At 38.4% G+C, this 13859-nt stretch overlaps 1 protein-coding gene across 3 annotated transcripts in view; it reads left to right on the forward strand.

Moving 5' to 3' along the window:
• Window positions 1-13859, forward strand: part of CYP19A1 (cytochrome P450 family 19 subfamily A member 1) — a 161612-nt gene that overhangs the window by 25430 nt on the left and 122323 nt on the right. For 2 of the 3 annotated variants that reach the window (XM_082252824.1, XM_082252823.1), the window contains exon 2: window positions 4811-5003. In XM_082252824.1, coding sequence (XP_082108950.1) covers window positions 4859-5003 — 145 coding nt within the window. In that variant the 5' untranslated portion in view covers window positions 4811-4858. The remainder of the gene's footprint in view (window positions 1-4810; window positions 5004-13859) is intronic. The other variant, XM_082252825.1, reaches the window with a different exon arrangement.

Consider the following 13859-nt stretch of genomic DNA (forward strand, 5'->3'; position numbering starts at 1 on the left):
AATATATAACTTCTAAAACCTAATATCAAATGGTAAAGCAATAATTATGGAAGGTAAAAGCATTTGAAAATTCTACTTTTTTTCCAGGATGAATGTTTAAAGTCTGGGTACCCATGCACTGTTATATCAATGTTCTAGATGATTCCTGCCCCCAGTTGGTACCCCCTTCCCAAAATCATGCATTTGCTTTAGCTCTATTATACCTTATATTGTTAAAGGTATTGGGATGCCTGCCTTTACACAAACTTTAATGGCATCCCAGTCTTAGTCCGTAGGGTTCAATATTGAGTTGCCCCACTTTTTGCAGCTATAACAGCTTCAACTGTTCTGGGAAGGCTGTCCACAAGGTTTAGGAGTATGCCTATGGGAATGTTTGACCATTTATCCAGAAGTGCATTTGCGAGGTCAGGCACTGATGTAGGAAGAGAAGGCCTGGCTTGTAGTCTGTGCCCTAATTCATCCCAAAGGTGTTCTATTGGGTTGAGGTCAGGACTCTGTGCAGGCTAGTTAAGTTCCTCCACCCCAAACTCACTCATCCATGTCCTTATGGACCTTGCTTTGTGCACTGGTCCAAATCATTTGGTGAAGGGGGGATTATGGTGTGGAGTTGTTTTTCAGGGGTTAGGTTTAGCCCCTTAGTTCCAGTAAAGGGAACACTTATGGCGTCAGCATACCAAGACATTTAAGACAATTTGATGCTCTCAACTTTGTGGGAAAAATTTGGGGGTGGCCTCTTCTTGTTCCAACATGACTGCACACCAGTGCATAAAGCAAGGTCCTATGGACTAATACTGGGATGCCATTAAAGTTCATGTGAGTGTAAAGGCACGGGTCCAGGTTCCTTTGACAATATAGTGTATCATTCTGCTCTGCAGTGCCAAGTATAGAATGAAAATGCAGCTTAAGGAGTGAGACTTTCTTTTCTTGTCTTTTTTGTCACTCATTTCTTAAACACAAATCACAGGCAGACAGACGTAGGCTTCTTCTTTATGCTAGCGATAAAAAAGGAGTTAAAGTGTTGTAAAAAAAATTCACTGCCAGCCCTTCTCTTTTATCCAGCCATCCTACACAATGTATATGTTTTGCTGACAACTTGCTGACAAATACCTTTTTTTCACATCTCTTCTGGCTGGTCATGTAACTCCTGGGCGCTCTCCTAATCAATCTACAGGCTACAGCGCGAGGGGCCGAGATCTCCATCTAACGTAGGCCGGGGAGGCCACATGACCGTTGTGCTGAGCTCAGCCCTTCGCGCTGTAGCCCTAAGATGGGGGAAGAGAGTGGCTGGGAGTCACGTGACCGGCCAGAAGAGATCTGAAAAAAGGTATTTAAAGGCTTCATTTTTAACAAACATATACATTGTGTGTTAGGGCTGGATAAAAGAGAGGGCCTGGCAGTGAATTTTCTTTTAAGTTTACTTTGCTACTAATAGCAGGAGTAGTAGAGGGGAGGGGTCTTCTTTAAAATAAAAGCTAAAACATTTTATTAATTTTAAATGGTGAAGGACTACATAGAACCCTTTCATTTTTTTTTCTATTGTCATCTTTTACCACAAAGGAGATTAATGTTCTGTTCTGGTGGAAGTGAGAAAATCTCATCAACAGGGACACATACATAATACCAGAGGAGTAACTAGAACCTTCAGAACTTCGAAGGTCCCTCAACGGGCTCCTTTCAACTTATCCTGAACCCTTTACTCCCATTGTGGGACCATTTACTATAGTCTTGTAGTGGGCCACCTTCCTGCCATATTGGGCCCCCCACGGTGGCTGAACGCAAGAACCCAGTCGCCAGTGCGACCTTTGCGATCCTGGTAGTTCCGCCACTGATGTCAGTCGTTTTTAATTTTTGTTGTTTGTTTGTTTGTTTTTTTTTACAATTTTATGTTATTTCTTTACAATTTTATTTTTTAGTTTTTTTTTTATATGTTTTAAAAAATAAAAAAGATATGTTATCTTGTGTGTCCTTTCACATTAGGACGGTTAGAGGCAAATTTTAAGCTCAGTGTTTAGAGGCAGGAAATTAGAAGAGTCTCATGTTTATAAAATTTTGTCTTGAGGTGCTAGTTTGTCTGTGAGATTGTAGCTTAGGACATAGTAATTAAGGCATATTTTGTGGGAACACAGATGGTGACATATGAGCTTTGCCCTTTTTAGTCACTCCCACTGTTATTGCAAATTAAAAATTCAGCAGCTTTTCTGTCTTCAGTGTAGTTAAGTGTCTTTCACAATTTGAACTATCCAACCAGCTCGCTCCAATTTTTTTTTCATAGTAGTTATACTATGATAATACTATATGTACTATTGCCCAGTTGATATATACAGTATATCAATGTCCCTTTTTCATCGAAAACTCAGTTTCCTCACAGATTTTACTGCTGAAACTACTGGTCTTTGTCTCTGCATTCTTATCTAAGTTAAACCTAAAATGAACCTAAATAATCATGGAAATCAGGTCGCACTTTGATGATGTTATTCATTTCAACTAAGTCTAGAAGGGTGAAAGGCATTAGTGGAAGGTCCTTAGGGCAAGGACTCTGATTAGCAGTGTTTGACTGAGTATTTTTGAAGTGAGTGATGTCATTAAAGTGTGACTTGGTTTCTATGTTTGCTCATGCATGGAGCAGGAATGGGCTCATTTGGCTGGTACCTTGCTTGCTCACAGCAAGGGACAGCATGTGAGACTCTGCCATTTTTAACATAAAGTGAACATGGTTTATTGGCAGATCATGGGCCTTTCTTGTGGCCTAGCACCTTATTATTTTCACTTTCTACAAATACACATTTGGTTGAACTAAAGCAAAAACTTTTTTTTTATATTTTCAATACATTTATGGGTTATAACCCATGCCAGTTTTTTTCATCTGTCTCCCATTAGCGAGATTTCCCAATCAAAACTAGAAGTGATAGGAAATCTCTCCATAGAGAGGAAATCCCTTGTTGCCACCAGGGTCTTTTCCTGTTCTAGTGACAGCCCAAGATTTTGGATTTTCTTTAACTTTCACTCGCAGCAATAAATGTGAACAGGACATATGAAGTGAATAATGCCCCCTAACTGAGGTACAGCGATAAATAAAATCTTGATGGGGATTTTATACTCCCCCCCCCCCCCTCCTCTCCTGACTCTATCCAATATTAAAAAAGCTTTTGCTTTTGGTTCTACCTAAATGAGTTTCCAGGTACAATACAAAATAAATTGCTTTAGCTAGCTAATGTGATCTGGTGATTCATAGTTTGTTATTTTCGAATGCATTGTTGAACATGGAGCATTATACAGCTCAGGCTAAAGCCTGGTACATGCTATTCGTTTTTTTTCCATTCACCCCAGCGGGTTGAACGAAATAGAACTGTCGGAACCTCTATACTAACTATGAAAAAGTTTAAAATTCGGCCCCTATCCTCATATAAAAGTTTAGTTATTTAGTAGTGTCACCGTCAATTTAACCTGTTTACTTTAATCAGGGGTTTGGGTTTTTGTGAGGCGCTACCAACATTAGTGTGTGCTTAGAAAAATTACCTGGAAAAAATTTCAATGCAAAGTGACTAATTGCTTATTTTAAAAAGTGCAAACGTGCCCCAAAGGTGCATATGTAAATTTGACATGTGCAATAATGCATATAACTGTGCAATATAAATTATTTTAGCTCAATACATTATATAAATTACTGTGATATAATGTTCAAACGATTATATAACTTCACATAAAGGCGTACAGTTCATTAGTCTCTTGTGATACGAAAAAAAAAGGGGGTTCTTCTCCGTGTCCCCAAAAGGGATAAGTGCTCCAAACCAATATAGTGCTGATAAATATGTGCTCCACCACCTTGGTAAGTTATGGTCACTTACCAGAATGAATCAGGCCCCCGGGACCTATACAGCTATAATAAGCCTCCTCTGATATGGAGATGTTTCACTCTGAATCGGTGGATGAGCTTGCTTTGCAATCTCAAATAGCTGTCCCAATCATGGGTTTTTACTCAGTTTTCCCATAAAATAAATGAAAAGTGTTCATTGCGCAAATACCATTTATTGAGCTTTTTCACAATAATTAAATAAAACACTCACATTTAAGAGTGCTTCCAGTAGCACTAACTAGAAGAGCATGTATGGATGTGGTAAAGAAATGCCGTCTCCCATTGCGTGCGTTCCATCTGCATTTCACCTTGCCCGGAAGTGACATAATGTTAGTATAGTGATCTCCACCACTGAGATATTGTGTTCTCACAGGGGAATATGCCCCCCCCCCCCCCGCCGCCAAAACACTCCGGAAGTCGGCTAGCTGCTGGTTTTCCAGCATGCTCATCGAACAAAACGTCCGCCTATTGTCGGAACAGAGTGACATATTGTCCAATTTGCGGACGTTTTTTATAACTGGCAAATGTCTCCCGACATTCGGCCCGTGTGTACCCAGCTTATAGTTAGAAAATAAAAACAAATGAATTTAAATGAATGTACAAAACCGCCAGTCAATAAATGTATTTGGTCAAAAAAGCATTTAAATTAATCATCAATTAAACTCTATAAACATTATACAACGTGTATATTACATACAAATTATTGCAATAAAATATCCTAATAAGTAAATGCCAAGCTTCTAAAGCTGCCCTGTCAAGGGCATTCTGCTGAATAGCTGCCACTTGCTCTATCAAAGCGAACTGAGCAGCACAAAGTTGATGAATAACTGTTATCTTTCTGTTTTGACTAATTGTTCACCCTATCTAACTTATTCCCAAAACATGAAAAGGGTAAATGCCAACAAAGTGGCCCTTGATGTCGCATATGCATGTCTAATGCCACCTGGGTTTTTAAAGGTCTTCCTTTCTTCATCGATACCTAGAAGAGGAGACAGCTCAGGAGAGATGATTCTGGAAGCTCTGAACACTATGCAGTACAACATCACAGAGGTTATGCCCAGCCTGGCCCCAGCTACAGCTGCTTCTGTGGTGGCCTTCGTATTTCTGCTTATCGTCATCTGGAGTTATGAAGAGACGTCTTCAATACCCGGTAAGTCAATCATTTTTTTTTTGTGGTTAGTAATTTGAAATACATTCAATATCTAATATTTAAAACCATTTCTTTGCAGAACCGCACCATATTTTGCACTCACCAGTTTTAGTAAATCAATCCCTTTGTGTTTGATGGAGAAAGGTAGATAGGACTGAGAGCTTCCCATTAACATGTAATGAGACACTTAATAAAAAGCACTATGTTAAAAAAGGTTAACTCAGTTTTCCACATAATATTTATTTATTGTGAAGTGTAATGGCCTGATTTAGCCGCTGGTTTTTTAAAGGTTTTGGATACTCCAAACAGGAGAGCTCCTGCTATATTATACATAATTGTGCATTCATGATAAAGGTGGTCCTACACTACCCAACAAAGCTTAATTAACTAAAAGAGTTGGGAATATTCACTCAATAATTCGATTATCACTTCAATACTTGCTTCAATTATGCAATCATGTGAAAAGCAAATTTCTCTTTTCCTTTTTTTAATTAATTTAACCCTGACATGATGGGTCATCATGGGAATTCAAATTGAACACAGCTCCACTTATTGAGTGAAGGTTTTTAATTCCTTTAGTAAATCAACCTGAATGGTCAGATAAAGAAACAACAGAAATAATATTTCAAAATGTTTCTCTCCGACTTCCATGGAAACAACCACAAGTGGTGATAAAATTGCCAGTTCTTGCTACAAAGCTTTTCAGTTTCTGTTTTCAGTATCAGAGAGGACCAAACTTGCAATTGTGATATTTTTAATTAATTTGAATGTTTTGGAGCCGCTTTATACCTGTGCATGTGTCAACACGTGCAGTCATAAAGCCCATATTTAATAGGCTGGAACAGCATCTCAACACAATAAAAAGAACCTGCATCAGTATGTATGTACATTGTGGTAAAGTTTAGAATGGATGCATTGGAAGCAAGCGTAGGTATACATTGGGGTTCAATTCTTAATGCTTTACTGTGCATTGCAGAAGCATGCAGAAAATGTGTGGAGCCAGCCTTATTGTATTTGTGAATACTTACAATGTGATGAAGCCAGACAAATGCTTTCTGTTTTTTTTTTTTTTTTTAATGTAATCCAAATTTAGAAATTAAACCACGATCAACATAATGATCAAAATTACAAAACTTTAAATGGATTTTCAATCAATCTTTTTTTTTTTTCTACATTTGAAAGAACTATTCAAAAAAATTATCCATCCCATATGCTATGATTACATTGAAAACAGCTAAGCAATTCATCTCTTGCCCAATCAATTTATTTCTGGTTAAACACTGAGATATTTAAATGACTTGATTCAAACATGTGTAGGCACCAATAGCCGAGGACACCGAATTTGGACGACTCATTTATTTTCAGCTGGCTGTTGATTTTTTAAAGAAGTTAATTTTTTTTTTTTTCAGTGCCACAGACCTGCATTCTCTTCAAATACCCAATTATGTGCAGGAGAATTTTAAAAACATAGCCATTTCCCTTGCATGTGATTGGATGACTGAAATGAACATGACTTTGGGTTAAGAAAACATTCTACCCTTCAATATTTTAGTCAGTTGTTCAATGGTTGCAACACACATATGTTTTGTTTCAAGGGGGTTATAGTGTATAAAGCTCATTACCTTCTGCACTATGCAGAAGGTAAAAAAAAAAATCTATGTAATGAAGATTTTTTGAGAAACTCCACATTATCAATAACTATGATTATTAAGCTGGCCACATGCATTATAACCTAAATTATACAATCTCCTTTAGATTTTAAAATAGCTACCTACCTACCTAGGATTGCCTACCTACACAAGCACACTGCCTAATTTTTTATCTGATCAGGTAAGCATTCACACTTCTAAGTTGTCTGTAAATCTAAAGTAGAATGTACAGTCTGTATAGTCAAGTAGAGTAATTTAGTAGTTCGCACTCCTGCTTTACAGAACTAGGGTCTTTGGTTTGAATTCCAACCAATATACCACCGGCATGGAGTTTGCATGCTTTTCTTGTGCTTACATGAGTTTCTTCTGGGTACTCCAGTTTCCTCCCACGCTCTAAAAACATGCTAATTGGCTCCTGTAGGGCTGCAACTAAAGATTACTTTTATAATCGATTAGTTGGCCGATTATTGTTTAGATTAATCGACTAATCGGATAAAAACCTCAACAAAAAAAAGGTTGGTGTATAATTTAGTTAATATTCTTGAATAGCTATATACAGTGGTAAATATAAATATCCAGCTATAAAGTCCACTCTGAGACAGATATATGTATTATTAGAGGTTTAAATGTGGTACATATCAGACTCCGAGACCAAAAATTTGAAAAGACCGAAAAAAAACTTTTTTTTGCAAATTTTCAGACCGGATTGGTATACAATATTCATGACACTCCCTTATTAATATGCAGGTAGTTTGATACAAGCTCCCTGCGCCTGCTGTCACTTATGCTGGCCATACACAAACTAAATTTTTTTAGAAAATTTTTAAAAACATTCATCCAATTTTCTAACCATTAGTGGGATCCATTTGGTGTTCGTTGTCAACCACATTTTTGTATAAATATAGATACAAATATTTTTGTCCAAAAAATCCAATACATGTACGGGCAGCAGAAGACATTTAGTAGCAGCAGCATGCTTTTTTTTATCACCTGTCATGATGGGGTTAAAAAAAAAAAAAACAGCAGATAATCGCTACTGTAATATAATTATAATTTCTACTGTGAAACAGTGAAAGTATTATATCTTTTATCATATGAGTTGTATGTATATAAAAAAAAATATGCCCAGAAGTCGGATATGCAGGATATTTTAACTGGGAGTCAAACATGAAGCTATATGAAGGGTGGAGGGGGGAAAATAACATTTATATATTAAAGTAGTACTAACAGCTGAGACTTTTTTTTTTTTTTCCATGGATATAATAATTTTAAATATAATGCACAATACTAGTATACTAGTAAACTTTTACTCTAAATGTAATTGTAATGCCTTATATCACCTCTAGTCTATCATCCTACACCTTCTCTGGGTTCAGATACTGATCTTCCCTGCACAGAGCCCTTACTTAGAGTGATTGTAAACCATGTATATAGCAAGGTAAAAAAAAAACCTCTGCCTTTAGAATCACTTGGTTCTTTCTCTTGCCCAGGACTACATTTCCCATGAGGCATCGCTCCTCACACATTCACAAGTTCTCTGCCATCTACTGACATGTACGGTCGGTGTACTGAGCTGTATGTGCGTTGCACTGTATTTTCTGATATGTAAACAAATAATGCATTCTGTATGCAGAACAACTAATCGGCTGACCGATTAATCGATTACGAAAATAGTTGACAACTATTTTCATAATTGATTAGTTGTCGATTAATCGATTAGTTGTTTCAGCCCTAGGCTCCTATCTAACTTGGTCTTATTGTACACACCTTGAGAGCAGTGAACATGGAGTATGTAAATTGCATTATTTTGTTGGTGCTATATAAATACCTGTGGTATATGAATATTATGTGTGAAATATTATAGTATAACTAAATGGAAAAGTTTTTTTTCCTTTTGAATAGAGTGGAGAGGTTTTTTATTGCTGCTTGTTTATTATTATCCCAAATTTTGGGTTGTCCCCAAAACAGACTTTGAGGGGAGATCGTCCAAAGGAGACACCAGTTCTTAGGAATCTGGTAAAAACCAAGAATTCTCTTACGAAGAGATTTCTTCCTGCTATAGGACAGATTATGAAAAGCGAGAAAGAGCACCACCAGATTGCTGCCAGCTGGGTGCATTTAGACCGTATATATGTGCCATATCCTAACATTTAGATAGAATTGGAGTACAGAACACATGGACTTTACTGCCACAGATATAAAACATAACATTTATTGTTGGTGAGTTAAAATACAAAACAGAAATTGGCAGACAATTGCCAACACATAGAAAATAATCAAACAAAGCAAGAGGAAAAAAAACAACGGTAATTGCAAACTACCACATTATAAAATGCATACAGGTAAACATATACTCTGTGACACTACTTAAATTGTAGGTATTCCCCAGAGGGAGGCATAAAAATACCACTTCCCCTTCTGGGGATCTATAGAAGAAATTGTCACAGATGCCAAAAGTTGACGGAGTGTGAGCTAGGCTGACATGTTTCGCAGTTCAACTTCATCTGGAGCTCTGGTTTAACACTCTGTAAAGGTGCTTACAAAAAGGTAAATCGAGAGGGATGATCGGAAAGGCCAAGGTGGGATCAGAGTATGATTGGTAAAGTATAATCCTGTCCACCTGGAGCTGCAATTAGATGTTATAGATGTTTGACCGTGTATGGCCTCTGGAGGGCCGTACCATAACCATTTGGATTAGATTAGGCCTTTAGTAGTCAGATAAAAGGAGGTCAGAAAAGGTAGTTGAGGTCCTAGACAAAGAGGCTTAATAGTCCGATCAACCCCCAAGGATGGGGAAATACCACCGAAATCACCTTTTGAACCAGAGCCCCAGATGAAGCTGAACTGCGAAACATGTCAGCCTAGCTTACACTCCGCCAACTTTTGGCATCTGTGACAATTTCTTCTATAGATCCCCAGAAGGGGAAGTGGTATTTTTATGCCACCCTCTGGGGAATACCTACAATTTAAGTAGTGTCACAGAGTATATGTTTACCTGTATGCATTTTATAATGTAGTAGTTTGCAATTACTGTTTTTTTTTGTTTGATTATTTTCTATGTGTTGGCAATTGTCTGCCAATTTCTGTTTTGTATTTTAACTCACCAACAATAAATGTTATGTTTTATATCTGTGCCAGTAAAATCCATGTACTCCAATTCTGCTATAGGACAGGACGTGAAGGGAAATCTCCCCAATGGGACACTCATAACAAAAAAAAAGCTGGCAGGGGTTATAAACCTCCCTTACATTATTCAAAATTAAAAACAAAAGTTTTGTCTTTAGTTCTTCTTTATGATAGAACAAATGTGAAAGAACAGCAACCATGGGTAAAATTAAAGCAAATTGTAATGCCCCATACACACGTGCAGATTATCTGCAGACTTTTGTCTGCAGACTTACCAAAACCATATAATATGAGGTCAAACCTAAACACTTTCAATTTGTATGCAATCCGGCAGGCCCTTGCACTACATAGAAAAGGTAAGTCTGCAGACAAAAGTCTGCAGATAATCTGCACGTGTGTATGGGGCATTAGTATTCCAGTCTAAAGTAAATTATGTAGATGTATGTGTAGCTGGGTTTAGATGATTTTTTAATCACTAAAGGATTTTTTACCAACTTGCCGACCACCCGCCGCAGATTTACTGCGGCAAGGCGGGCTCGGCTGTGGGAATCTACGTACTTATACGTCGCTCGTGGTTACGGGTAGGGGGCACGCACACCCGCCGACCCTGCGGTGTTTGGATTCATTCCAAAACTGATCACTCATCAGGTTGTGGCCAATGATTTATGGCCTGGACCTGCTGATTGGTTCGGACGAATCACAGAACGCCCTGTGCCTGTGTAATGTAAACACAGGCACAAGAAATGATGCAATCTCCCCTCCTGGAGCCCTTTTCGGTTTCAGCGAGCGAGGAGACAGCATCTACTGTGAGTATACAAGCACTACACTGACACCAGTACACATAGCCACATATTTCAACCCCCCCAGTTACCTTTTCACTCCCTGTCACAGTATCACTATATACATTGTACAAATATTTTACTGATCACTGTATTAGTGTCACTGGTGACTTCAGTTAGTGTGAGTAGCAGTTAGAGTCAGTTCCAGATAGGTTTAGGTTACCCGCCATATATTCCCTAATAAAGTTTTAACCCCCTGATCACCCCAAGTTAACCTCTTCACTGCCCTTTCACAGTGTCATTATTATAGTGTACAGATCTTTTTTCTGATCACTGTATTAGTGTCACGGGTGACGTCAGTTTGCGTCAGCATTAGTTAGAGTAAATCCATCATAGTGTCAGATTGCTGCCACATATTCAGTCAAAAATTTTAATCCTTTGATTGCCAGTGTCACACACTAAACACCTGCATTACTAGTATAGTGTCTGAACGGATCAATATCTTTGATCAGATCAGAACTATACTAGCGTCCCCAATAGTTTAGTACAGTGTTTCCAAAACACAGCATTAGCAGGATCAGCCCCAACACCTGCCAGCACCTAAGTTTAGCCCCTCCGCCCAGCCCCCAAGAAGTGTAGTGTCAGTAGATCACTGTCACTTCTGATACACACAAAACCGCAGCAGTAGCAGAGTCAGGCCTGATCTCTGCTAGCGCTAACAGTTACATTTTTGGTAGCGGTTCAAACAGTCCTTGACAACCAGGTGCTTTTTTACCTGTGAGTCTGACTAGGTACCTATAAATGTATTGGCCAAAATGTCCAAACAGAGGTACACTAGTGAAGAGGCCTACATGATGTTAAGCATGACAGATGAGAGCGATGGGGAAGCCTCACTGTCAGAATCAGGCTCAGTATTCAAACATGTAGAGAGCAACGGCACCCTGACAGATAACTCTGATGACGGAGTAGTGGTCCCTGCTAAGGTCAGGCATATCCAATCCCGTTCCCAGGTTGCTGAGGTGCAACAATCACATGGCTCTCATATGCAGCAGAGTGTTAGTACTAGTGCTGCTCAACCTTCTGGTGAACTGGCGAGCACCAGCGGCCTAGTACATCCTGGTCGTAGACAAACCAGCACTGCAGTAACACTTGGTGACATGGCGAGTCCCATAAGTGCAGTTCAAGCTGGTGTGGTCGCTAGCACAGGTAGTGTCCTGCAGCCACCAAGAATTCAAAGACAGGCCCATAGAGCCCATAGTGTCCTTCCTGATGCACTTGCAAATCCTGATTTGGAGCCCACCACTTTTGCAGTGCCCGTACTTTCCACATTCACTGGCCAACCCAGAATTCAGGGGGAAACAGACGATTTTACTTCCCTTGGTTTTTTATGAGCTGTTTTTCATGGAAGATCTTTACAGATCTATTGTGGACCAAAGCAATTCATATGCCAATCAATTTATCGCCGCAAACCTGAATTTGACCCTTGCCAGAGAATTTGCATGGAAACCTATCACTGTTTACGAAATTAGAACCTTCCTTGGCCTATTCTTCATCATGAGCATTACTAAAAATAGTGAGTTGCGGTCATATTGGTCCACTGACCCAATTCATCATATTAAATATATTTGAAAAATACCACTCGCGCCAACCAAACTATCCTGTGGCAAAAATGAATAGCAGTGTAAACTCAAAACCAGTGTAAACTCAAAAAAATTAATGATAAGGACTGCCGCTACTACAACCCCAAAAGGTAAGGAATAAAGAGATGTATAGTGAAGTAACTATTAGCAGCGCAATTCCTCAATAAATAGACTTAATCTTTGTGAACTAATGTGCAATTCATACCATGAATAAAGTGCTCAAGTGCAATAATACTTATATTCATTATAGATAGAGAAAGAAATGGTGCAATACCATTCCAAGCATGTATAATGTCCAAAATAAAGTGCAAAAAAATAGTACAAATGTGTGGAGGTGCTTCTACAATAAATTATATTTTCTTTGATTCCAAAACAGCATAAATTCTTTTCAAAAGTGCAAAGTGCTATTAGCCAAGTTCAATAGTTATGGTGAAACCCTCCGTGTGCTAGGAGATTGGGAAGAATTCAAACTCACCGGATGTTGTTGTTTTTTTTTTTACCTTATGGCAAAAAAAGATCAAATAGCGCTTAAGAGATCCCCATGATCTCTGGTCCACCAAGCCCGTGCATGCTTTGTGGAGGATGATCCTCTCTCACCAGCTCCGCGTGTAACTACAGCCAGCAAGGTGAAAAATCCTGGGTACAGTCAGTGTTCAGAGCAAGACAAAAGCCCTGTGATAACGAGCAGTCATTAGGCACAGGTTTGTCTATGCAGCCCTTGCATTTTTTGCCATAAGTTAAAAAAGATCAACAACATCCGGTGAGTTTGAATTCTTCCCAATCTCCTAGCACACAGAGGGTGTCACAATCATTATTGAACTTGGCTAATAGTACTTTCCACTTTTGAGAATAATTTATGCTGTTTTGGAATCAAAGGAAATAGCATTTATTGTAGAAGCACCTCCACACACTTGGACTATTTTTTTGCACCTTTTGCACTTTATTTTGGACATTATACATGCTTGGAATGATATTGCACCATTTTTTTTTTCTATCTATAATGAATAAAAGTATTATTGCACTTGAGCACTTTATAAATGGTATGAATTTTATATTACATTAGTTCACAAAGATTATATCCAATTCATCATATGCCCGTGTTCTCTGCTGCCATGGCTAGGACTAGATACAAGCAAATCTTGCCGTTCATGCATTTCAATGACAAATGAACTCTGTCATCCTTGGGGTGACCCTGGATATGACCCGCTCCACAAAATCCGGCCCCTCGTAAATCACTTCAAACAAACATTTGCAGCTTTGTATACACCACAACAAGCTGTCTGCATTGATGAGTCCCTGATTAAATTTTCTGGCCACCTTGTTTTCAAACAGTTTCTCCCTAGCAAGCGTGCCAGATATGGGGTCAGGATGTATAAGCTCTGTGATAGGGAAACAGGCTATACATATTAAAAGAAAAAAAATTCTGCGCTTATCCTGTCCCCATTAAGTGAAAAATCAACCAGTTAACTGGTGATAAAATAAACCTGTGATGCGGTTTAAAACAAAACCCTATAATATGATAAGCAAATCCTAAAAAGCTGCACCCAATATAGTCTGAACACAAGGACCTAAAAATAATAAATATAAGAAAAATAGGTGCGCTAATCGTATAGAACTCAATAACAGTGTGTGAAAAAATTTTATAATTTTAAACACTCAAAT

The sequence above is a fragment of the Pelophylax lessonae genome (assembly GCF_965119305.1).
Source record: "Pelophylax lessonae genome assembly, chromosome: 4".
Taxonomy (NCBI): Eukaryota; Metazoa; Chordata; class Amphibia; order Anura; family Ranidae; genus Pelophylax; species Pelophylax lessonae.